The sequence below is a fragment of the Falco biarmicus genome, chromosome 3 (genome assembly GCF_023638135.1).
Source record: "Falco biarmicus isolate bFalBia1 chromosome 3, bFalBia1.pri, whole genome shotgun sequence".
Taxonomy (NCBI): domain Eukaryota; kingdom Metazoa; phylum Chordata; class Aves; order Falconiformes; family Falconidae; genus Falco; species Falco biarmicus.
The window spans coordinates 111,027,455-111,051,973 of record NC_079290.1 but is presented as its reverse complement, the minus strand read 5'-3'; the positions used below and the strand labels follow the sequence as shown (position 1 = coordinate 111,051,973).

The window sequence follows — 24,519 nt, the reverse complement described above, 5'->3', positions numbered from 1 at the left end:
CCAGCCAGCACCGGGAACAAACACCACAGCCTGTCTCCGACAAGCGCCTGCCTAGGGATTAGCACAACAGGGCAAGAGGGACATGCTGGGACGTGCTGGGCAACGGTCCAGTTTTGCTCCCTCCAGGCACATGCAGAAAAGTGAGGCAGCATTTGTTGCATTAACAGCATATACCGTTAAACCACGCTTTACAAAAGCGCCACAAATGCTGAAAAATCATAAAAATGTCTCACTAATGAAAGGCAGACAGGGAAAGAAAACAAAAATAAGTTTAACCTCAGCAGAACTGTCGACAGACAAAACGCAAAGGAGAAACTAACGGGGATTTAAGAACCGGCGGCAGTGCTGCAGGACAAGTGTTTTAGGCCATTTTTGAGGACAGAGATGAAATGATTTCCAGGGGGAGCAAGTTTCCTTAATGCCTGGAGGTAACCAGCACCATTCGATCCATCTGATCCCTGGTTGGCCTAGTACTGACACACTTGAAATCAGACGGCTCCAGCTCCGCATGCTGCTCCCTACTCTGCAGCAATGGGACCCCGGAGAGACAGGGAAAGGCAGAGGCAAGGGAACGCGCCAGAGCAGGTGCACAGCAGCGAGCCTGCTCCCTCCAGCTGCTTATGGAACACGTGTTCCGTGCCCCGTACTGCAGGGACAAGGGAAGACACTGCATGTCAACAAGGCAGAGCTGCGCCTTGCTGAGCTCCCCACGCTGCAGACCGCCAGAAAGAGAGGACAGAGCGGAGACCTGCCAGAAAAGCGACAGTATTTACTCTTCAAAGAGCTCCAGAGGCAGTGCCCGGGGAACAGGCCTCGCTGCTAGACACAGGCACCGAGCTCACAAACCCGAGGCAGCCATCCCAGCTAAGAGTGTGCTGCGAGAACTCAGCACCTGAGAAAAAGCAGTAGCAGCTTTGGCTGGGGTCAGACCAATATTAAAAAATGTTCTTTTGCTGCAGCTTTTTCCCCAAAGAGCTCACTTCCCACGATTTCCCAGGCTCTGTGCTCTTTGCTGAGCCTTCTTTACAGCCCCAGCAGCGTGCTGTGCCCAAGGCAAAATGAGCAGGGCCAGTCCCCAGCAGGTGGCTTTGCACCACTGCTGAACTAGGTGCTGTTTCAGCATGCAAGATCCTGATAGCATGTTACTGCATGAGGGTTAGGGATATCAGCTGTTCGACACACACTGTCATCGACCCACAAACTACAGGAGCAGGCAGTGTTTTACCATTCAGAAGAGTACCAAACAGGCAGGTTCACAAGGCAAGGTCCGTTCCTCTTCGGGAAACTCCGTTTGGTGGAATAAAATGACACGTTCCACAGGCAGCATTGGAAAGAGCTGAACGATCTTTTAAGACACCGCTGAACCAGGGCCATGTTGGGCCCGAGGCCTCCACCAGCCTAAAGCCCACCTCCACCGAACGGAGATGAACTACATTTAGAGACCCACTCAGCAGCAGAGCTTCATCTTCAATTTATTGTGCAACAAGCATACATAACATTCTCCCCATTTCCTCTGAATACTGCAATAGACATGAAATCGAATGTTGTTTTCATAAACACGACTGAAATCAAATGTTGTTTTCATAAACACAACTACAAATCGAATGTTGTTTTCATAAACAGGGCTATGCATTCAAATGTTGTTTTCATAAACACCACTGCTGTTGTTCAAACATCTGTCTCCTGCCCTGCCCAACCAAAGGGTATTACTTCAACAGAGAAAAATAAAAGGTCGTTAAGAGAGCAGAGCATCACACTAAACTCTTTAAGCAGGCACTGCTGCTCAGCGCCCTTTCATTTGCACTATTATCCCTAACTGGTTTGACTCAGCCTTGGACCCCGCGGCAGCAGTCACCACACGACCACAATCAGGAAACCCATGTAAGTGGGTTCTGAGTTCAATGTATTTCTGCTATTTCGCATGCAACTGGTGAGGTATTGAATGGTGCGTTGCCGTAAGAAGCAAACGGCTCCTGACGCTGACGTCACCAGGCAGCACCTCGCTGAGGAGGCTTTTAGGCTGTAATTTTATAGCAAGACCCTGTGGCTGCAGAGGATTACCATCTCAAGACCACCGCTGGTCTTCCTAAGAAAAGAAAGATCGTGCGTCCCTTTGTCAGCTCGGCTTTCTCAGTGTAGTGCTGAAACCCATGATGCTTCCGTTTAACGAGCAGCCCGACAGTGCCTCCTCCCACACGCCCCCTCTTCCGAAAGGGAAATCGCTTTGGTCAACACACGATTGAGAATCACTTAAGAGCTCCCGAATGCAAGCAAAACCAACCACGTACCTCAGGACACCTGCACAGTCCGCACGCCCTCACACTGAGAGACTGAGAAGCAAGGGCAGTTCCTCTAGCAGGGAGAGAAAAGCAGCGTGTACTAATGCTTGCTAGAGATAAACTCGACCTCTTAAACGCAGGCCTGCACTTTTGTTCCCTAAAGCACTACAGGACTCCAGGCAGACAGAAAAGACAGACTCCCACGTGCCTTTAGAAAGTGCCATTTATCTGTAGCGTGGCCGAGTCTCAGATGGGACTCTTCACCCAGAGCGGCTTCTCCAGGCCAGCAACAGGAATATTGCTGCCCAGAGGTCTTCATACTCAAGGTTTGCCAAAAAGCACATCTTCATTTTGGTTTCTACCCGCCTATTGTCCACCAGTCCTTCTGTGAGCAGAGCGGCCGCAGACTGGCAGAGAAGCCAGGTGATCATCTGGTCGGCCTTCAGGGTCGTGGATGCTAGGACACTGCCACCCCAGAGGCTCAGGTGAAGCACGTTAGCAGCAACTCGAGCAGACAATCTCTGCAAAAGGAAGGAGGGGGAAGATAAGCAGATCCTGCTGCACTCACATCCCATCACTTGCCTGCAGCACCTACGCTGCCAAAGCCCCCTGGGCCTCCTCCAAGGCACCACGATTCAAAAGCTCTTTGTGACTATTGAAATCAGGCAGCTGCATGGAACCCTCCAGTTCAAGGTTCAGTTCCGCAACAGAAACATCTGCTGAAATCCCTGAAACTACTCCACACCACACATGAGGGGCCACACTATACTTCAGCAAAGACTCTGCGCGGTTCTTTGATTGTTACCTACACTGCAGTGACTATCTGGATTGCAGTCCTGCAGCCATGGCCCTCCAGGCAAAAGGATCTACAAGTACTCCCTCCCCAAGACCAGCCAGGCGACTTCTTCAAGACACTGGGTTTCTTACCTTGTTGGGATCCCTCCGAAGTAACATCTTTATCACTTGCTTCACCTCAAGGGGCACATGATTGGGCAGGCTTGGCAGCTGGTCTTCACGGTAACTTCTGCTCTCCAGAGCCGATTCCCCGTGGCCGTAGAAAGGATTGGGCAAGCCAAGGATTTCATAGGCGATTGCTCCAACAGCCCAAGCATCGGCTTTACTGTAGTTGATGACCGTGCCTGGACCCGGTGACGCTGTGATCACCTGTCACAGAGATGGGGATGTTCAAATAAACAGCTCTAGGGTGGGCTCTGTGCTAAAACTAATTCTCAAGGGTCGAGTCAGCATTTCCACTCCAATAAACTGAGAGAGACTGAAACCAAAGCTAGGTTTCATCTAAATCTCTGGTGTAAATACTGCCTATGGCATGCTCTAAAGCCTTTGGCAGTGCTCAACCCAGCGGGACACCAGGAGGAGTTCTGTCATCACGCCTAGGCTTTAGTCCTTGCCCGACTGGTGTTCACAGAGTCCCAAGGCCTATGTCACAGTGGGATTGGAGATGGACAGGAGACAGGCAGATGAACAACCAAACCTGCACCAGCACTTAAGCAATGCAAGGCAAGGAGCTCCAGGTCAAGCAGACAGTTAAGGGCATCCTCGCTTTTATTATGGTTATCATCAGAGAAGTAAAAAGGAACTATAAATAATTTCACAAAGCCTACTGTCACCACACAAGGACTGCTGTGTAAACTTCTTCAACAGCTACACAGAAAGGGGCCCCGAGAACAGACTGAAGAGTAAACTTTGCGGGAAAGGTCGATTCTGCCTCATAACACCGACTGACTACATTTCACCTTTCAGAGCTCAAGGTGTCCGTTTGACACCCACCTCAGGTGCCATAAGACAGCCGTTGCCACCCCGATCCACATAAGAGCTGGTGAAAGGCAGTCTCAAGCCGATGGTTTCATCTGCCAAACAGCAACCGAAGTCCGTGATCACCAGCCAGGGGCAGCCAGCTGCAAATGACACAGGTTAGCATTCAGTCATATGAACAGAGAGAGAGTCTTCTGACCCACCTATTTTAGTTTAAAAAAGCAGATCTGAGGCAGGGTAGGCCAGCTTTAACTCAGCTACACGAACCATCGTCCTCTTTATTGTTTGGTTCTGCTCACAGAGCCTTGTACGTGTTAGGCGAGGGCACCCGGGCAGGTGGGGTGGTCACAGAGGAGACACGCCTGCTGCGCCAGGCAGGAGCTCATCATCGTTCCCCCCAAGCCCTTAAGTCACTGCATTCAGCCAGGTGGAGAGAGGACAGGGAATCCTCCGTCCTGTCTGCCTGTCAGGCCTGTCCCAGGGAAGGGAGGCTGTGATTCCAGTAGCCTCTCTCTTTCACTCCCTCGTACTGCTCAATCTACTCACCTCCTAATCACACAGATCTGGCTGCCTGCTGTTGGTTCCTGCCCATTTACATCTCAATCACACCAAAAAAGAGCTGAGATAATGAAAATTGAGCTCAGAGGCTGACAGAACAAGTACTGATGAAAATGCTGCTTTTGGCTTTAACGCTGTCAGTTCCCTTGCCTTCCAACCAATGTTTCATCATCCCAGGGTGCACCACTATTACCCTGACTGTAAGGAGGGATTTTAAGAACCGCCCTGTGCTGTTGGGCTAGTGAGAGGTGCCAGAGCTGAGAGCCTGAAGCAAAGGCACCTCCAGCATCACAAATGCGCCGTTATTATACACCCATCTGCTCCAGCCAATGTTCACTGTGCTTGGGTAACGTGTCCCCTCAGCAATACGCTGCCTCTCGCCACCTGATTACAGCTCCTTTCAAGTCCCTTTTAATGATCCAAAACCTGAGGCACAGACAGGATAAATGACTTCCCAGCACTGCAGTGACAGCAAGCAGTAAGCTAAAAACTAAACCCAAGATTCTTCAAAGGGTTTGGCGCTTGGTTTTCCCCCAAACACACACCTGGGTAGGATTTCCCCGCACAGCAACGCAACTGCATCGCTTTGGTGCAGGACTCAATTGGCATTTATACTCAGCAATCTACGTACCGGAATCAAATTCAACCAGGATGTTGTCAGACTTCAGGTCTCGGTGTGCTATTCCGTGTCGCACAAGATGGTCCACACCTTCCAAGAGCTGTAAAATCATCATCGTGGAGAGACAAACATCTGGACTGCTCTCCCTCAGGTACTGGCACAGCGTGCACGGGTAACTAGTTAGAACAAGGAACACCTCTGAATTAGCACCTCAGAAGCTTATCGCTGGCAGCTCAACCTCAGTGCTGGCTGGCTGGTGACACACTCTTCCTGACCTCTGCGATGCCTTCCCAGCTCCCAGCCTCACCCTGACCCCACTCCCCCGCCCGCTGTTCTCAGATCCTCTCTTTTGCAACACCACCCACCACTGAATTTTTGGCACTCTCGCCCAAGTTCAACAACGACAAATAAAAGAAGCCTCTTAAACAGCGGGGCGAGGGGCTCCAGGTAGACTGTGGTCATTCCTGCTGGTTTTATGTACTGGTGTTATATTTTGCCCACAAGAGGAGGCAGATTCCTAGTACAGATCGTATGCACAAAATGAGGAGATGTGCCCATCAGGAGAAAGCACATATTCATGAAATACAGAGAGGACAGGGCACTTCTCCAGACGAAGGCAGAACAAAAGAGAGGGAAACAGAAGGTGCTTTTATGTCGACACCACCGCAACACCCATTCAAAACCAAAACCTGACTGAGAAAGCCAGAGATGCCAAGTGCTAATAAATCTCATTACTGATTCTACTCTGTCTATAGCGGCGTGTTCAGACTAGGGGTGAAGTTCAGACTTAGAAGGGCAGACAATAATGGGCACAAGCTCCTCACTTCTTACTTTAATTTGGGGCCATGGTTAAAAAGAATGGCTTGTCTTCATTGTCAAATGAGTTAAAATCTCAAGGACTTGGAACAAGTCTTAGGAGACATTTCCAAGAGTGTACTCTGCTTTTTGGCAGCAGCCCGAGCCAGATCTTTGCAAGGACCCGTGTCACAGCCAAATACGCAGCCCCGCCGGGCTGTCTCATGAAAAGCCCAAGTCACGTTAACAAGCTTCTCTCTACCTACTTCTTCATCACCAAGAAGAGCGTGCGGCTATGACCGATCCCTCTGGGATTCAGGCTTAATGGAAGAACATCAGGATAGTCTGCGAAGGCTCCGGGCAGCAAAGGGACAGAGGATGTGAACGCTCGGATCACCTGGATTATATTCGGATGAGGTTGCAACTTCTTCCTCCCAGGGATGGGTTTTCTGTGCAAAAGTATAAATACAGATTACATCGGTCTCCTGGTCAGATCTCATGTATCACAGACACATCTCTGCTCTTTCTGGAACAACTTTTCCTTAATGCAGCCTGTCCTCCCCCGCAACAGGTTCCAGAGCAGCGTGCAAACATGTTTATTCTGCAGTGAAAGCCTTATCAGGGAGAGCATTAAGGCTGCTCAGTACAGATTACAGGACTGCACATTAAGCAAATATTCAAACATTCACCTCCTGGAAACCCTTCAGCCAGAAGCCACACGGACAGCAACCTCCCTGCCCTCACGGCCAACGTCCCAGGCAGCGCCTCAGCCCAGTGGTTCCCACGCTGATGCGAAGTGCCCACAGCCCGAGCAGATCCGCTGCAGCAGCGGGTGGCTCCCAGCACTTTCTCCACAGTTCAGAATCTACCCCGGCACTTCCCACAGCAAACAAAACTGTCACCATCAGGGCAGCACCGTCTGCTGATGCACCAGCGGGGAGGGCATGCAGACCAAGACTGCACCCCAGCTGTCAGGAGGACCCTGTGGTAACTGGATTTCCCTATATATGATGGCTGAACAGGGAATACTGGTGCTTTACCTGCGCTGCGAACGAAGCTTTGCCGGAACCCCTTACACATAACATGCAGCCTTTCATTTTATTCAAACCCTGCTAGCCCTTCCCATGCCGCTAACAAAGGCAGAGCTAGTCACAGGCTGCTTCTGAGTTCAAAAAGAACTGGAACAGCAGCTTTAGAGGAAACGAACTCCAAACACTATTACTTTCTTAGACGGAAAATAAAGGTCAGCTTCACACGAGGCTTATCAATTGAGACCCTCTGTTTTGGGGCACGGGCAGGAAGCACTCGCTACAATGAAAGGCAGGTTACCTATCTATCTGCCAAACAGCTCGCTCTCCCCTCTCATCCCCTGAATGTCAAATACCCCTTTGGCTGCTCAGTCTCATTCCCAGCTAGCGACGTACCGCACAGCATTCATTATTCATTTGTATTGGCAGCTGAGATGTATTTGAAATTTAAATCAGACAATCTGGACTGCAGACTCCATTGTTTCAAATCGAACAAAAAGATGCATTTTTGAACAATGATAGTGCACTCGAGAGAACTTAAAAAGTTTCCGTGCCATTTCCCACCTTCATGCTGTTTGCTCACTTCTCACTGAGGTGAAAGAGTAGAAACTGAGTCATTTTCCATTTTCTTTCTTGCCCATTTCCTCACAGGAGAATAGTTTCAACCTCCCTGCCCAGCAGCAACCATTTTACAGCCAAACCCATTCTAAAACAGTACAGTCAAATCGTGTTACAAATTGTCTGATATTTAATACAGTCACATTGTTACCAATTGTGGGTGTATATTTCTGTAATTAAAAAGCACCACGATGCACATATTTAAATGATGTTTAATCAGAAGCAGCTCCTCACAGCCTTTAACTCTACAGGTATTGATGCTTTTTACACATGGGGAAACTAAGGCACAGGGCAGACAAGTGCCTGGCCACCGTTGCCCATCAGACCGCTGGCAGGACCCCAACCAGTTCCCCATTTTTTGGCGCTTACTTTTCTGACATGCTTCTGGACTACTACACCAGCCGAGCTGGTACAGTTCAGCTGCAGAAATTCCCCGCAGGCCAACCCGCCGTGCCACAATCTGCTCCTCAGACTCAACGAGGCTGTGCTAAATCACTGTTCGAACAGCGCTGTTGCTGTGTGGTTTCCTAACCGTGCTGGAGAAATGCACCCTGGAGAAAACGCCCCGCAGCAGCCAGCAACCCATCCCCACACGGTGTTTGAGGCATGCAGCACTTCTGCAGGCACTGTCGTTCAGACAGAACACATTGACGTGCCCCCCCAAGCCATTAATAATGCCAAGGCTTCGGGTTTATCTACTTTCAGGAACTATTATAGAAACCTCTGGCCACCTGCTTAACAGTACAGATGTGCCGCAAAATGAAAGGACAGATAAAATCAGCAGGTCAACATTTCAGAACCGCCACCGTTTTCCACAATGACTGTACCTGCGGCCAGGGACAGCTCCATATTCCCCAGCTAAGGCAACCCCCGTGGCTGGAACAAGCTCTCGGCCCATCGCATCGAGGATGGCTTCACTTGATGAACCAGCCTGCAACAGCAATTAGACACCACAGTGGTTTAAGCTGAAAAAGCATTCAGCCTCAATACAGACGGAAAGCAGATAATCCTGACGCGGGTGCTGTATCTGAATCAACTGAGAGTAGATTGAAGGGACTCTCTTCTCTACTTTGAAAATCAGGGCAGGCAATGAACGACTTAAATAATTTGGCAAGGGATGTGTCAAGGCCTTGCTTGCAGAAAGAAATCTGTTTGTCTCTTCAAACACACCCTCGACTCTTAGCACCCTGAGCTATACGCTAACACTTGTGTTCAACTTCAAAACCTGACCAGAAAAGCCCACAGCTAAATGCCGGTGTATTCCTGGAGCCCAAGGGATTTCAGATGCTGGTGTTTGGGAAGACTCCCTTAGAATACCCACTTGTCACATCAAGTGCCACAAAACCTCTTCAACAGGAAAAGCCAGGTGTTGTTTTTTTTAAGTGTGGAACAACCCCATTGAAGGGCCGGATCAGACAGTCACCCAGGCTGGGAAACGTGAGCACAGCTCTCATCCATTCACTTCACAAGGGGCAAGGGGACCCAGACACAGGCTACTGTCCACCCCCCTGCGACCATTCACTCACACCCCGGCCACCCTTTGCAGGAGAAAATCTCTCTCTGTCCTGACACTGACCAGGACACTGATTCCTAAAGCACTGGCAGTGGTGGCTTTGCTGGTCTTACACCTTAACATTACAGACAGCTTCAGAAAAACTCTTCTTCCAAAACACGTCACTTCCATAACCAACAACACCAGCAGCAGCTCCCAGCGCCACTTCCAGAGGAATGATGAATGCTAATTACCTTGCTCTGGGACCATTCGCTCACAACTGATGTCTCCAATGTCACATATCAACAGCTTTGTTTTGAAATGCTCATCGTGTGCTACCTAACTTGCTCTTTCAACACTTACACATTAAACATTTCAGCCAGACTTCCCCCGTGACAGACAAGGAGATTAAGAACCGACTGCTTACCGAAATATTCCACATCATTTTGATAGCTAATGGAAAAGCCCCTTTTGGCTGGCATTTCTCTACAGGCTCCTCTCCAGCCGCCTGCGAAGGTGAGCCACGATGGCACTGCACAGCCAGCCCCGGCCCGGCAAGACGGCTGCTCTCCGCACGGCCCTGACGATCACACGAGAAAGGGATAGCTGCTTCGTACACCGCAGCGCTGCAGCCCTTCCCGATGGGTTGGCCGATGAGATATTCTTCCAGCTTGAAGCCCTGCCAGCGGAAGGAGCTCAGGGGATTTTTCTGCGGCTTGTTCTTTCCAACAAACACGGTCTGAAAGGAATACAAAACCACAATGATAAAAAAACCCGCTCGGTTATTCAAGACTTCCCAACGAAGGAGAACTCCCTTCCTGTTTAAGCAGTATTACCGTCCTGTTGGGCTGGTCCAACCCAAAACGCACAATCAGGCTCTAACCATTAGGCTCAAATCACTGTAATCACAGGGAAACTAATATGCAGCCCATATATTTTTATCTGAAACGATTTACCCCTAAAACGGCCTTTACCAAAGGTGCCCTTTCCAAGGGTGCTGTAGATGCACAGGAAGAGGAGGAATGGGGAGCGAGAGTCATTTGCTAATCTAGAACATAAACATGTTTTGTAAAGACAAGTCTAATTAAATACTTCTAAAAAGAGATGCACTAGTACACTTTTCTCCCCCTCAATAAATAAATCAGGCAAACAGCATTTAAAAGAAAATCCAATTAAGAGCAAAAGATGGAAAAACAATGCCCTGAGCTTTTGTGGCAGCTGAGTACAAGGGTCAGTTATTTTGAGGAAGAGTGACTCGGCCACAGGAGAAAGCTGGAGGAGGAAATCGAAAGAGATGTGAGAAAACAAAGCACAGGAGGGTTGTGCTGGAGTTTAACTCCAGTGTTCACGATCCCACAGGTCTGGTGGTGCCACAGCTGTCACCTGGACAGACAGAAACCAGCACACTCCCCAGCGAGCCACAACCCTGACCTGCCAGCGGCCAGCCTAGGGATGTGCCCTGGGGCAAAGGGACACAGATTCGGGGACAGTGGAAGGGGGATGAGCAAATTTATAAAGCAAATTTAACTACCCAGCAAGGGCAGGGGAGGCAAAGTTCCCCACAAAGCTTCAGGGAAAGGCAAAACCTCTGCAGGAATGTGTTTGTCTGCTGGTTAGTGCGGCAGGTGACAGCTGGCTCTGAACACCAAATGTCTATTTTTACCCATGAAATACTACGTTCAGCACCATCCGTACCGGTGCCCTGCCAGCATGGCCTGGCCCAGTCTGCCCTGGAGAGGTGACGGACTTGGGGGTTCGACACCAGGCTCCTGGGACACAGGACGCCCATCACCAGGGCCCTGACCTCCTCCTTTAGTGGGGGAACAGGGTGTGAGGGGCTCCCCACAGTGAGCACCCTCCCTGATACCTGTTTTAGGGTGCCAAGGGGCTGCTGACCAGAGGCTTCCCCTGTTTTGGGGGAGGAGGAGGAGGTGCCTGTGGGGCTGCCCACAGCAGCCCCCAGTTTGGGGATGTGTCTGAGGGCTGCTCATAGCGGTGCCCCACCTTCCTTGGGGGGAGCTGGGAAGGTGTACCCGAGGGGCTCCCCACAGCAAGGGCCCCCCCTGTGTCCTTCACTGGGGCTGCCTGGGTGGGCTCCCCACAAGGACCCCGTGTCCTTCACGGAGGGTGCCCGCGGGGCTCCCCACAGCAAGGCCCCCCCTTCATGAGGGGTGTCTGAGGGGTTCCCCACAGCAACGACCTGCCTCCCCTTTATGGAGAGTGTCTGAGGGCTTCCCACAGGGACCCCCCCCTGCTTTATGGAGGGTGCCAAGGGGCTCCCCACATCAAGGCCCCCTCATGGAGGGTACCGAGGGGCTCCTCACAGGGACATCCCACTTTATGGAGAGTGCCCAAAGGGCTCCCCACAGCAAGGACCCCCCCCAAAGAGGGTGTCTGAGGGCTCCCCACAGCAAGGACAACCCCCCCGCAGAGGGGGTCTGAGGACTCCCCACAGCAAGACCCCCCCTCTATGGAGGGTGCCGAGGGGCTCCCCACAGCAGCCCTCCCGTCACGGAGGGAGCCGAGGGGGCTGCCCAGTGCTCGGCCCGGGCTGGGGACGCCGCACCTGGATGTGGCGGCACGCCGCCTCGGCCCGTCGCTGCTCCTCCAGGCGCGGCTCGGCCAGCCCCAGCGCCACGGCCAGCGCCAGGCAGGCCCCGCCGCGGCCCCGCCGCGCCACCGCCGCCAGCCCGCCGCACGGGCCGCGCAGGAGGCGGCGGGCGGCCGGCAGCCAGGCCAGCCAGGGCCGCCACGGCGGGGCGAGCCGGGGCCGGAGCTGGGGCGGGGGCTGGGGCGGGGGCTCGGGCCGGGGCCCGCGGGGCGGGCGGCAGCGCGTCAGCAGGCGCAGGGCCCGGGCCAGCAGCAGCCGCACCGCCATTGCGCCCGCCTCAGCTGAGCGGCGCTCGGGGGCGGGGCCGCGGCGGGGCGTCACCCGCGTGCGGCTGGACGTCACGGCCCCACGCGCCGCACGCTGCCGCACGGCCGGGCAGGGGGCGGGGCAGGGGGCGGGGCGGAGGGGCGGGGCAGCGCGGGGCACGGCCGGGTACGGCCCGGTACGGCAGGGTGCAATGGGGAGCATGGCCCCGATGTGGCCCAGGGCACAGCCAGGCACGGGCCCGGTACGGCCCACTACAGCCCGGTGCAATGCAGGGCACAGCAGGGCACGGGCCCGGTACGGCCCACTACAGCCCGGTGCAATGCAGGGCACAGTAGGGCACGGGCCCGGTAATGCCCACTACAGCCCGGTGCAATGCAGGGCACAGCAGGGCACGGGCCCGGTACGGCCCGGTACAGCCTGGTGCAATGCAGGGCACAGCAGGGCACAGGCCCGGTACGGCCCGGGTACAGCCCGGGTACCACCCGGTGCAGTGCAGGGCACAGCCCAGGGCACGGCAGGGCATGGCCCCGGTACAGCCTGGTGCAATGGAAGGCACAGCCCCGGTACGGCCCGGTGCATTGCAGGGCACGGAGCAGGACACGGCTCGGTGCGCCTTGTGCATGGCTGGACATGGAGCAGGGCACAGGCCGGTCAGTGCCCAGCAGGGCAGGGAGCACAGCGCTGCCCCGGGCACGGCTGGGCCACTGCCAGGGCACTGCCTGGGGCACAGCAGGGCACAAACCAGCGCACAGCGGGACACAGCCCAGCGCACAGCAGGGCACGGAACACAGCGCTGCCCTGGGCACAGCTGGGGCACAGCGTGGGATGCAGCAGGGCAGGGAGCAGGGCACAGCTGGGTGCAATACAGGGCACAGTGTGGGACGCAGCGGGGCAGGGAGCAGGGCACAGTGTGGGACACAGCAGGGCAGGGAGCAGGGCACAGCAGGGCAGGGAGCAGGGCACAGCCAGGTGCAATGCAGGGCACAGCCAGGTGCAATGCAGGGCACAGCGTGGGATGCAGTGGGGCACAGCCGGGTAGGAAGGCGCTGGCTGCACAGGCAGCACTGCCCTGGCCACACTCTGGGTCCAGGTCGTGTCCTGCCTGTACAGCCAGCAGCCTCCTGCCCTGCCTGGCAGCCCCGGGACCCCCTTCCCATTCCCTGCCTGTGCGGCAGCCACCAGGGATAACGCAGGACCGCTTTTATTTCACTTGGGCATAGGCAGTAACACAGCCCAGCACCGGCTGGGCAATGCAATGTATTCGTTTTTCATTGTGCATAATTAAATTAATAGTACAATCAGCAAACAGCATTACTCTGGAGACAGAAAACCCTCCAGAAGCCCTCAAAACTCGCCCTCTTCATCCCCACAAATGAAATAAAAGCAAAGAAAACAAGCCGGAGAGAAATGAACAAATGACATGCTCGGCGTGATAACCATCCAGTCCCAGCACATCACCTGATCTGAACTGGCTTATTAATAACCGCTGGGGTTGATGGAGCTTTTCCTTTTTGCTTTTGCTTCTCATTTAGAGCTGAAGATTTCAGCATATTCCCAAGCAATGATTTTGCATTATTCAGGAGTGGTTTCTTTAACAACAAGCCTGAGCGTGAGCGGTGCATCAAACCCTTCTCCATCTGTGAACTTGCCCCTCGCCTACAGCGATATCTGGACGCTTCTTTTCTAATAACAGGGAATTTCTATGATTTGATTTTGCCATTTCCCCAGGGTGAAGCAGGGCCAGCGTCTGCAAATCGGCGCTGAATCAGAAGATGAGTGAGAGGAATAGGTAACTTCACACTATAAATGCATTTCCCATTGCATTGTTCCCAAAAAGCCGCTTACACACCAGGGAAATTGGGGAAAACCATCCTTCCCTGCTGCTGAAGGGCCAAAGCCGGAGGCGGCCGTGCTGCTCACACCTTCTTCAGGTCCTCGGGGCCGAAGGAGAGCGGCAGCAGCTCTTCCAGCCGCTTGACGATATAGGTGCCATCCGCTTTGGTCAGATAGACGTCCCAGTCTGTGCCAAACTGGAGGAGAACGGGAACGACAAGTGCCTGCTACAAAACCTGTGCTTCTCCATCAAATGACTCAAATAATCCCCTTTTTTTTGGCTGGGTTCCCAGGGAGCATCCCCCTTTACTGCATGTACTGTGGGTCAGCTTTTCCGCATCACCTCCCCCAGTGCTATTTCAGGCTCAGATCCTGTGGGTTTGCCCCCCCCAGGGTGAGCCCTGGTGCTCCTGAACCTGCTGAATCCAGCCTTTGAGCTGAGCCCTGCGACCCATTAAATATTAACCATCTGAAAAGCGGACTGTGGGTGCCGGGGGCTCGTGGGGAGGAGGAAGGCGAGAGCGGGACGCTTGGCTTTTGCAGGAAAACCCCGGCTTTCAGGCTTGCCTGACCCAAGGTGATGGCTGTGGGGTCAAACTCTGCACCTGGCAGCTCCGGGGAGGAATCAAACCCCCCAGGGAGGGCGAGTTAATGGATACCCACTGGGGTCCCACTCCCGTGGGACAGGGAGGAATACCCCCTTCCCAGCGGATAGTGCCTGGAGCCGGCCCTGGGGCTAGGGACGGGGGGTTGCAACCCCACTTTGCACCTCCAGGTGGTTTAGGGGGAGATGCCTGGGGTCAGGGGATGATGCCTGGGGTCAGGGGATGCAGAGCTCCCGTGCGAGCTGTCACCTCTCTCATCACTTGTCTGCAGGCGCCACAGGGCACGATGAAGTGGTCCCCCATGTCACTGCCAAAGGAGAAGGGCACAGAGCTCAGTGTGGTGGTCGGAGAGGAGGGGGGACACCTACAGAAGACCTTCATGCACCAATAAATACAGAGCCACACCAGATTTCCCCCCCCAGGTCCTCCAAAAAAGCAGGCAAAACCCTGCCTCCCACTCCCACTGCTGCTGCAGCAGAAGCTGCCCCTTGGGCGCACGGGGGGGTTCCCCACTGCCTCCCCCCCTTCCCGTCCCTTGCCGCACCGGCTCTTGGCACGCCCTTACCTGGTGATGGCCATGGCCTTGAAGCTGGTGTGCCCCTCGGAGATGGCTTTCTGGATGGCAGTGCGCTCGGCGCACACCCCCAGGCTGTAGCAGGCGTTCTCCACGTTGCACCCTGCAGAGGAGCCCCCAGCACCCGCTCAGCCACCCCGAACCCTGCCAGCTTCCCTCCGGGAGATTATTTTTCAGGTATTTGCAAAGAAAACCCCTTTTCCGTGCACATCACCCTGATTAATTTTTAAGGAGTTTGCAAAGAAAAGCCCTTTTCCATGTGCACCACCCCGGTTAATTTTTTACGGAGTTTGCAAAGAAAAGCCCTTTTCCATGTGCACCACCCCGATTATTTTTTAAGGAGTCTGCAAAGAAAAGCCCTTTTCCATGCACACCACCCCGATTAATTTTTAAGGAGTTTGCAAAGAAAAGCCCTTTTCTGCACGCACCACCCAATCCTGGGCTCTCACCAGCACATTACCCGCTTCCTCTATTTATTTCCTGTATTTTCCCATCCGTTGTGATCTTTGGCTCGCTCTGGGATGGCAGCTGCCAAGAGGCAGCTGGGCGGGGGGACCAGCGCCCCGTATCAACCCTGCTACACCCCCATACATGGCCAAAGAGTTGCAGGTAGGGCCCCAAAACCCAAGGGGGGGATGACACGACCCAGGCTTACCGGAGAAGATCTCGCCACCGGTGGTGAGCAGCGCGGCACCCACCGGGAAGCGGCTGTAGGGGCAATAGGCACAGTTTTTGGCCTCCCGGCTGCGGCGCAGCAAGAGCTGCAAGCGCTCGCCCGGGGGGGCAGCGGGGGCCAGCCGCTGCCCACTGCCCTCCATGCCTGCGCCTGCCTGCCCTGCCCGCTGACGCCGCAGTTAAATATTTCCTCGCCTGGGAATGGGAAATAGGCTGGCCAGCCCTGCTGGGATAACGCCCCAGCGTGCCGAACCCCGGCGAGCATCCCTGGGGGCAGCCCTGACCTCCCAAGCATCGGGCTCAGGGGATCCCGCGTCCCCTCCCCGCCCGCTGTCTCATTTTTTCCAGTTCCCCTTTTTTGTTTTTCCCTCCTCCTTTCGCTGTCCCCAGCATTTTTCCGCTGCTGCCTCAGTGGTTTTTTTCCTTCCCAGTTGAAAACTGGTTGCGTGGCTCCACAGGAAAATGTCACGGAAGCACTACTGAGGCGGGGAGGAACAACAGCTCCTGATCAGTGAGATCAAAAGAAATAAATTAATTCGAAAACAGAAAAAAATAATATATATGTGCACCACATTTCCCCAGGTCTTTTAACTGCCAAGCAGCAGGGAAAGCTGGCTGAAGACAGAGGTGATAAAAGCCTGTTTCAGGATGCCCTCATGCTGCTCAAGCCCAAATTCAGTTCCATGGTGTTTCCATGGGAATCAGCCCGTTTGGGGTAAAGGGCTCCTGGGATGCTGGGCTGATCAGCAAATTGCTGTTTAATTAAAGATACCTCTTTTTTCCCCTGAGCTGGAGGAGCTTATTGCCTCATTTTCTGGCTGCAAGGATGGGTGGGACGCCCCCCATCGATTTATCACTGGGATTTTTGTACAGTTTGCTGGATCTGGAAAAGATTTTGACCTTACTCACTGGTTTTGCCAGCAAATTTTGCTGCTGGGTCACTGCTGACAAGCCACGACAGGCTGGGATGTGGCGCCCGGATTGGCAGCAGCCTCTGATACGGTGTAAGCGCCAGGAGCTGAGAACAGAGCGCAGGGCAGCGAGAGGACCGCAGGCACCCCGAGAAATCAAAGCTGGGATGCTGAGATCAATATTGTCCCAGGGAATAACCAGGCGACCCACCTTCCTTGCACTGTGCAGGTGCTTGTTCACCCTAGAACCTAATGATGACAGTTAGCTATTTGCAAGGGCAGCCACTCAAGGCAATAGGCAGCTGCAAGAGGAGGGATGGGCAGCCCTGAATCAGCTCAGAGCCCTTTTTTCAGCTCTCAAAATACAAATCCTGGTTGTTTTCCCATCTAGAATGAGCCGCAGACACTTCTGTGGCCCTCACCCCATTACGCAGCGTGATGCCCCCAAAACCTGGGAGAGAAAAGGAAAACCAGCCCCAAAGCAGCTGGTGGGAGGCACTGCAGGAGTAGACCAGAGCAGGGGGACCCCCGCCCTAAATAATGTGGGATCTATAAATAAATGAGCTTTCAGGGAGGATTTAAACCTGCACTGTCAATACGAATGCCGAGCAATTAAGTAAGGAGTCCTTACCTCTGTCGATGAAGGCAGGAGCAGAAATAAGAGAGAGGCTGGTGCGGGTAGAAACCTTACTCATTTGCACTAATTCACTAATTGCCACCCCTCTGAAATCAGCCACGCACCGGGAGCAAGCCACACACCCCAAGCTGCTGCAGAAAGGCCAAACCCCACACAAACTCATGCATTTTTGTATTATTTTGGCTGCAGAAGCTTACGAGGCTGCTGAGGCCGCGGCAGCGGGAGGAGTGGGGCTGGTGCTGCCTGCCTGCGAAGCAGCTATTTTAAGGTTGCAGTTGCTTTGCTCAAGCCGTAGACAAGCTGGGAAGCTGCTGGGAAATGGCTTCCTGCTCCCTGCAACACCCCACTTGGGTTTTCCCCCTGAAATGGACTAAAACTGGGGGTATGCACCATTATTTTACCCCTTTCTCCTCCCTATTTTTCAATTCCAAGTAAGCCAGAGCATCTTTGTGGACTTCTGAGCCCGGGGGTCTGCCCGCCGCATCTGCAAGAAGCCCCAGATGGTAAAAAAAAAAAGGGGGGTTGAGCCAAAGGAGCTGAATCCTGACCATCCTCAGACTCCACTGCGGGGCTGAAATCTCACAGGCGCCCCACAGTGCTCCCCAAAAGTCCCTCCCCAGCTGTGCTGTGGGGAAACATTTAATTTTCCCCAGAGAAAAGCCATCCTGGGGCCTCAGCTGGAGTTAAAAGCAACAGGTTAAAAGCCAAAAGCTCAGTCCAAGAGAAGCAGCAAGGCAGCCTGGCCGGCTTGGGAACGATGCGGGGAAACGGGGGTTCTGGAGCAAAAAAAACCAGGAAACTCACAGGATCCGCAAACCCCAGTGCACCCCCTCGTGCAATGCTCAGGTTTGGGGAAAAAAAACCCTCTTTGCTTGTGCCAGGGCCAGGCGCTGATGTCTGACACCCCACCCCCACCCCCCCAAATCACCCCCCTGGATCCTGCTCTAATCCCCCGCATGCAGGTGGGCTTTGGCGCTGGGGGTCTGGCTGCCACAGGGGAGGGCAGGGGCTGGGGGGGATGTCTTTTATTTTCCCAGCATCTTTATTGCCTTGGCCGAGCACGAAGCGAGCGCGCGGCCGGTGGCGTGCACGGCGGCGGGGGACGCCTGCCCCCCGCGAGCTCGTGGCGGGGCGACGTGGCGGGGCGACGCGGCGTTGCGGGGAGGTGGAGCAGCCCACGGAGAGCTGCGTCCCCGCAGCCAGCGCAGGCGACAGCCGGAGCACGGCAGCTCCTCGGCCAAGCGGCTCCGCATCCTCCGTGGGCAGAACAGCATCGGAGCATCCCACCGTGCCGGGGTAGGGGCTTCCCCCCCAGGTGGGGGGGTGTGGGGACACCCCCCAGCCAGCTTTGGGGTCCAGGGCAGGGGGGGGGTCCTTGCAAGTGGGGCGGTGGGGGCCGTGGCGGCAGGGTGAGGATTAGCGGAGGCGTGCGGGGTGACCCCTGTGCAGAGCGGAGATGCTGCCCTGGCGCCGGAGCAAGTTCGTGCTGGTGGAAAATGAACGTAAGTGCAAAGGCAAGAGCCTGGGGCCGGGGCTGAGCTACGCCGCGCTGCTGGCCGGCTTCCTGCGCTCCTGCCCGGACCTGCTGCCCGACTGCCCGCTCGAGCGCCTGGGCAGCGTCTTCCGCGGCAAACGCCAGAAAGTGGAGCTGAACAAGGAGGACCCGACGTACACGGTGCGGTACCTGGGCAACGCCGTCACCCTGCACGCCAAGGGCGAGGGCTGCACGGAGGAGGCGGTGGGCAAGATCTGGGCAAAGAGCGACTCGGGAGCCGGAGGGGCCAAGATGAAGCTGACGTTGGGACCCCAAGGCATCCGGATGACCCCATGCGAGAAGGGAGCCCGCCGGCCCGGCCATGCGTACCTCCTGCACCGCATCACCTACTGTGCCGCCGACCGCCGGCACCCCAAGGTCTTCGCCTGGGTTTACCGGCACCAGGTGAAGAACAAGGCGGTGGTGCTGCGCTGCCACGCTGTCTTGGTCTCCAAAGCCGACAAGGCGCGTGCCATGGCCCTGCTCCTCTACCAGACCTCCGCCTCCGCCTTCAACGAGTTCAAGCGGCTCAAGAGGCAGAACGATTTCCGCCATGTCCAGCAGCAGCTCCTGGGCGACGCCATTGTCCCCTTGGTGCCCCTCCGCAGGCTGCTCAACGCCAAGTGTCCCTACCGCCCGCCTGCCGAGAGGGCCCGCTGCGCCCCTCGCCTCAGCTCCATCCTGGAGGAGGAGGAGGAGGAGGCCTTCAGCACCGGGGCACCCCGAGGGGACGGTGGTCCTGGCGAGCGTGCTGCCGTGCTGCGGCTGGCCAGGGAGATGCGAGGGTGCAGCCTGCGTGGCCCCCGGCCCCCGGTGTGCTGAGCTGCAGTGGTGGGTCACTCCATTCCAGGGGTGAGGTGCCCTCCTTACGCCCTGAGCTGAAGTCGGACCCTCCTCGGGGATGAATCTGGACAAGTCGGTGGCCTCGCTTGCAAGGAAGACCCCTGGGGGGGTGGGTTTGCACCCCGGGGACCCCCCCCGGCCACTGCACACAAACCTGCTCTCATGCCTCCCCCGTGGCGGCCATAATAAAGTGTGTTTTCTGCGGTGTAACGGCGCCTGTGTCTCACCCAGACAGAGCCCTGGCAAACGGAAGAGGAAGAGTTAAGCCCAGCACGGAGGCAGGTTGGGGGGATTCATACCGAATTTACCCCTCCAAAGGGAAGCTGAGGAGAGGGGGGGCTGCGGGGTCCCCAGCGTTTTCTGCACCCTCCCTGCGGCACCAAGGGCTGACGAAAGCTGCTCTGCGTAGCCATGGCAACTTGGTTTTTTAAATATAGAGCTGGGGAGGGGTGGTGGTGGTGGTGGTGGCATAAGGCCACCTGTGCCAGGGAGGCTGCCGTGGGGGTTCGGCCCCTCGGACCCCCATGGAGCACGGGACTTGCCTGCAGCCCCCTCCGCCCACCCCAAAAGCAGCATCGAGGCCCTGAAGATCAGCATTTTACCAAAAAATCAGTAATTTTTTTCCTCCCCTTTTGCTGCTTTCCCAGAATTAGCAATGGCAAGGGGATAGGTGGGGGGAGCAGGGTCTTGTGTCCCCCTGACCCCAGCATGGGGCTGGCTGGGACCTGCCTGCCTGGCCACGGCCCTGCATGGGGCGTGGGAGAAGGACCCTACAAAATGGGGCTGGGGGCTGCGTCCCCACAGCCCCTGTGCTGAGCTGTGTCTTTGCAGCAGGGGGGCCCTTCGGGGCCGTGGGGTGCTGCTGCCCCACACCCCAGTGAGGGGGTGTAAAGACACCCCACCCCCCCCAAGGTGCCATAGGGCTGGGGTTTGGGCAGACACCCTTCCTCCAGCCTGGGGGACGGGTGTGCAGGCTCTGGCCTGACACCCCCGGAGCTTTGCAGGAGGCTGGGATTTGGGCAGCCACCCGCCAAAGGCCGGGGGGGGGGGGGCGGGGGGGCACTGGGGATGCTCCCCCCAGGGCCCTGGGGGTGTTAGGCTTGGGGCGCCACCACCAAGACCCTGAGGGGAGGCTGGGATTTGGGCTAATCCCCCCCTCCCAGGGCCCTGGGGGGCTGGAGCCGAGTCCCCCTTCCACGACCCCGGGGGGGGGGTGGTGGGGAGATGTCTGTCCTGCCCCCCCAAGGCCCCGGGGCTGGGATTTACCCCCGCTAAGGCCCTGTGGGGGCAGGGCCTGGCTTCCCTCCCCGCTCCCAGACCCCGTGGGCCGGCGATTTGGGCTCCCCCGCACCCCCCAGCCAGGCCCGGGGGGGGGGCCCGTCCCGCAGCGGCTGCCCTGGCGGACCGAGTCTCTATTGTTGCGGAGCCGCCCGCCAGAGCGTCGCGGGTAACGTCATCACTCCGCGCCGGTGGCGGCGGGCGGTTGCCGCGGTAACGGCGCGACGGCGGCGGCGATGGAGGGCGGCGGGCGGCCCTCGGCCGCGCAGGCCGTGCTGCTGGCCGCCAGCACCGCCCTCACCGCGCTGCTCTACTCCGTGTACCGGCAGAAGGCCCGCGTCGCCCGCGGCCTCGAGGTGCGTGCGGGGGGCCCCGGGGGGCGCGCAGGGGCCCGGCCCCGGGCCGCGGCCTGGTCCCGCCAGCTGAGCCGCGGCCTCCGTTTCCTCCCCCGCAGGGCGCCAGGAGGGTCCGGCTGGACGCGGACCTGCGGGCGGTGCTGCTGGAGGCGCCGGGGCGCTGCGTCCCCTACGCGGTCATCGAAGGTAGGGCAGGGCCCGAGGCGGGTGGCGGAGGCACGGCCTCACCCCGGCTGCCCCTCGCCGGGTGGGTTCCACCCCCAGCCCCTCGGTTCTGCGCCCTCAGCTCGTCTCCCTACTGCGGTGCAGCTGCTAGCTGTCCTGACAGCACAAAACACGGGCTCTCGGCCCTTCTGCCCCCGCATCTTGTTCAGATACCGCCCATATTCGCCTTATGCAATAAAAAATGGAGCAGATGATTACCAAGCACCTCGCATACACTTTGGGTTTGTCTTTCAGGTGTGGTGCGGTCCGTTAAGGAGACTCTGAGCAGCCAGTTTGTGGAGAACTGCAAGGGCGTCATTCAGAGGCTGACGCTGCAGGAGCACAAGATGGTGTGGAACCGAACAACCCACCTCTGGTACGTGCCTGCCACCCACAACCGTTCAGCTTTCTGACCGGCTGAGGCACCCTCAGAGCATGTGACACGCTGAAATGACTTCAGACATGGCCGGAGTGATCAAGGTGCCTCAGACCTGGACGCCACAGTTATGGCTGCCATCATGGGGCACATTTGGCTGTTTTCAGGCCGTAACCTTTCAGAGTTTGTTCAGGGGCTGTAGGAGACGAGCACGTAGAGTAACCCAGCATGGGCAGAGCATTTATCAGCAGCCCCATGTTATTGTTATCAGTACTTCCCAAACAAAACAACACCTTCAAAACAGAAATTCAGTCGGATTTGGGCAATACCTGCAGCCAGGGGACCTGAGGGTGGTCCCAAGAGCTGCCTGGCCCATGAGAGCTGCCAAAACAAGAGCACAATGATGCTCTTTGAGCTAATCGGATAATGTTGGGAGAGGGGTCCGCCAGAGTCAAGAAATTACTCAATATGAGTTATTCATCTTGCTCCCCTTTATTAGATTCTAACTATAGACTCGATACACATACATATTCCCAAAGCAAAAATATGATTGGTTATAGCCTCTAAGCGCGGGCTGTGCTCACAACCCTAATTATCATGACTAAAATAAGCATTCTATCCATGCAGCTATTTGCGTTACTATGTTTCAGCCTTGCGGTTTGCTACTCCCTTTACTCCCATTCCGCTCCCTATCTCTCTTGGCCTTGCACCTGCTTTCCCAACAGCTGTAGCTTGTTACCTCCAGGGCCTGTTAGCACAACAAAGTTACTTGGTCTCAGGATTCAGGAGCAGCTCAAGGCTACTTTCCTGTTAACTTCAGCACAATTCTAATTACAGGCCTATTCTAATGCCAGGCCTGGATTGTGCAGATTTTTAGGGATTCTATGGCCATGCTTCTGCAGCTATTTTTCTACAGGATAACGCTTATCAAATTCACATGTGTGACAGGCAGTGCTTCTTCTCACAGGGTGATTTCTGGCAACTGGGAATGCCACGGAGAGATGAGGGGGAATTAAGTGGGCCAAAGTGCTCTCCTGGTGATGGTGGAAGCCCACACTACTTCCACAGGGACTGTGGAAGCGTTGAGGCGAGGGTGAAGGGCTTTGTGCACACCTGGATGGCACCATGAGGGAAAAGGCGCCATTCCTCAGGGAGTCCCATCCAAATAATCTTTGCTGAGGGCAGGTGACATCTGGCAGTCCCCAACATCAGCAGGTCAGCCTGCGCAGCGTTTCCCTGCCAGCCTCGGGGGAAGCGCTAACACTCACATTTGCTTTATCCCCTCCTCCTTCCCCAGGAATGACTATGAGAAGATCATCCACCAGAGAACCAACACGGCCCCCTTCGACCTGGTCCCTCAGGAGGAAGGCGCCAGTGTCACAGTCAGGGTGATGAAGCCACTGGACGCTGCTGAGCTCAGCCTGGAGACCGTGTATGAGAAATTTCATCCCTCTGTCCAGTCCTTCACTGATGTCATCGGCCACTACATCAGCGGAGAGCGCCCCAAGGGCATTCAGGAGACGGAGCAGATGCTGAAGGTGGGCACGGCACTGACGGGGGTGGGAGAGCTGGTTCTGGATAACGCCACGATCAAGCTGCAGCCCCCAAAGCAGGGCATGCCCTACTACCTGAGCGCCATGGATTTTGACTCCTTGCTGCAGAAACAAGAATCAAACGTGCGGTTTTGGAAAATCCTGACCGTTGTTTTTGGCTTTGCCACCTGTGCTGTCCTCTTTTTCATCCTACGGAAGCAATACCAGCATCACCGAGAGAGGCAGCACCTCAAGCAAATGCAGGATGAATTCCGGCAGGCCCAGGAGCGCCTGATGCGTGAAATGAACGCGGAGGGCGGAGAGACGCTCAAAAACGCCTGCATCATCTGCCTGAGCAACACCAAAGCCTGCGTCTTCCTGGAGTGTGGGCATGTTTGCTCATGCAACGAGTGCTACTGGGCTCTCCCTGAGCCCAAAAAGTGCCCGATCTGCAGGCAGGCCATCACCAGGGTGGTTCCCTTATACAACAGTTAAATTTCTGTGGCCGGGGAGGGGGAGCTTTTGGCTTTAAAGCTGCCTTTTCTGAAGGGGGTTTCTTACCTCACAGCTTGGGTGGTTGATTTTGGGGAAGGGGAGGGAGCTTGAGTGAGTGGGGTACTTGGACTGGGGTGCAAAGCCGGGTCTTAAAAGGCAATGGTCCAGCCGATGTGGGCTCACATCGCGCTCCGCAGGTTTTCAGGGGGAGACGAGTCCTCACAAGGGGCACGGTGCTTAGCTGGGAGGTGCAGTTTCAAGCTCTTTGGTTAAGAGTTGGACTCTCGGGGTTTGCATCACAGCTGACTGAGCCTGCGATCCCGTACCCGGCTTCAAAAAACATTGTGGGGGGGGGGGAAAAAAAAATGCATTACGGCTTCTCAGAGGCTGCAGAATTCGGGTGATGCTGCCACACTGGGGCACGATGGAGCAGAATCGGCTCTCAGAGCGCTTGTGCGGGGGCTTGTGTGTACGCAAGTAATTCTGTGATCATCCACGAAATGGATTTGTGACTGTATCACGCCAGGACACGAGACTGAGGAGGTGAAAACACTGTGGCTGATTTCTGCACTCGGCTTGAGCTGGGATAGAAAATGAGATGTAAAGTAATAAAATAGGACGAAAAG

The 24,519-nt window shown here is 55.9% G+C and overlaps 4 protein-coding genes across 4 annotated transcripts; 2 read left to right on the top strand and 2 right to left on the bottom strand.

Moving 5' to 3' along the window:
* Nucleotides 1-1,455: 1,455 nt before the first annotated feature.
* Nucleotides 1,456-12,067, bottom strand: PINK1 (PTEN induced kinase 1). Its single transcript, XM_056330626.1, has 8 exons — nucleotides 11,729-12,067; nucleotides 9,590-9,901; nucleotides 8,498-8,601; nucleotides 6,291-6,473; nucleotides 5,242-5,405; nucleotides 4,068-4,195; nucleotides 3,207-3,443; nucleotides 1,456-2,800 (listed from the first exon to the last, which is right to left on the bottom strand). Exons 1-8 carry the CDS (start codon nucleotides 12,038-12,040, stop codon nucleotides 2,540-2,542), a joined length of 1,701 nt encoding a protein of 566 aa, XP_056186601.1. The 5' UTR covers nucleotides 12,041-12,067; the 3' UTR covers nucleotides 1,456-2,539.
* A 1,158-nt stretch (nucleotides 12,068-13,225) lies between these two features.
* Nucleotides 13,226-16,123, bottom strand: CDA (cytidine deaminase). The gene is given in 5 exon segments (XM_056333470.1): nucleotides 13,226-14,070; nucleotides 14,728-14,785; nucleotides 15,044-15,155; nucleotides 15,708-15,878; nucleotides 15,881-16,123. Coding segments are annotated over 5 exon segments (597 nt in total). The 5' UTR covers nucleotides 16,023-16,123; the 3' UTR covers nucleotides 13,226-13,956.
* Nucleotides 16,124-18,384: 2,261 nt separating this feature from the next.
* FAM43B (family with sequence similarity 43 member B) lies at nucleotides 18,385-20,042 on the top strand. The gene has a single exon (XM_056333469.1). The coding sequence runs from the start codon at nucleotides 18,732-18,734 to the stop codon at nucleotides 19,629-19,631; it is 900 nt and encodes a 299-aa protein (XP_056189444.1). The 5' UTR covers nucleotides 18,385-18,731; the 3' UTR covers nucleotides 19,632-20,042.
* Nucleotides 20,043-21,130: 1,088 nt separating this feature from the next.
* MUL1 (mitochondrial E3 ubiquitin protein ligase 1) lies at nucleotides 21,131-24,519 on the top strand. Its single transcript, XM_056333328.1, has 4 exons — nucleotides 21,131-21,286; nucleotides 21,385-21,472; nucleotides 21,746-21,866; nucleotides 23,164-24,519. Exons 1-4 carry the CDS (start codon nucleotides 21,167-21,169, stop codon nucleotides 23,891-23,893), a joined length of 1,059 nt encoding a protein of 352 aa, XP_056189303.1. The 5' UTR covers nucleotides 21,131-21,166; the 3' UTR covers nucleotides 23,894-24,519.

What these genes read in the sequence shown, in the direction of transcription:
- PINK1 (XM_056330626.1), bottom strand. Translation starts at nt 12,040, where the DNA reads ATGGCGGTGCGGCTGCTGCTGGCCCGGGCCCTGCGCCTGCTGACGCGC. An exon ending in GCTGTCTTATGGCACCTGAG is followed by an intron (nt 3,444 to 4,067) that starts GTGGGTGTCAAA and finishes TCTCTGTGACAG; the next exon opens with GTGATCACAGCGTCACCGGG. An exon ending in TTCGGAGGGATCCCAACAAG is followed by an intron (nt 2,801 to 3,206) that starts GTAAGAAACCCA and finishes TTCCTTTTGCAG; the next exon opens with AGATTGTCTGCTCGAGTTGC.
- FAM43B (XM_056333469.1), top strand. Translation starts at nt 18,732, where the DNA reads ATGCTGCCCTGGCGCCGGAGCAAGTTCGTGCTGGTGGAAAATGAACGT.
- MUL1 (XM_056333328.1), top strand. Translation starts at nt 21,167, where the DNA reads ATGGAGGGCGGCGGGCGGCCCTCGGCCGCGCAGGCCGTGCTGCTGGCC. An exon ending in GCGTCGCCCGCGGCCTCGAG is followed by an intron (nt 21,287 to 21,384) that starts GTGCGTGCGGGG and finishes CCTCCCCCGCAG; the next exon opens with GGCGCCAGGAGGGTCCGGCT. An exon ending in AACCGAACAACCCACCTCTG is followed by an intron (nt 21,867 to 23,163) that starts GTACGTGCCTGC and finishes CTCCTTCCCCAG; the next exon opens with GAATGACTATGAGAAGATCA.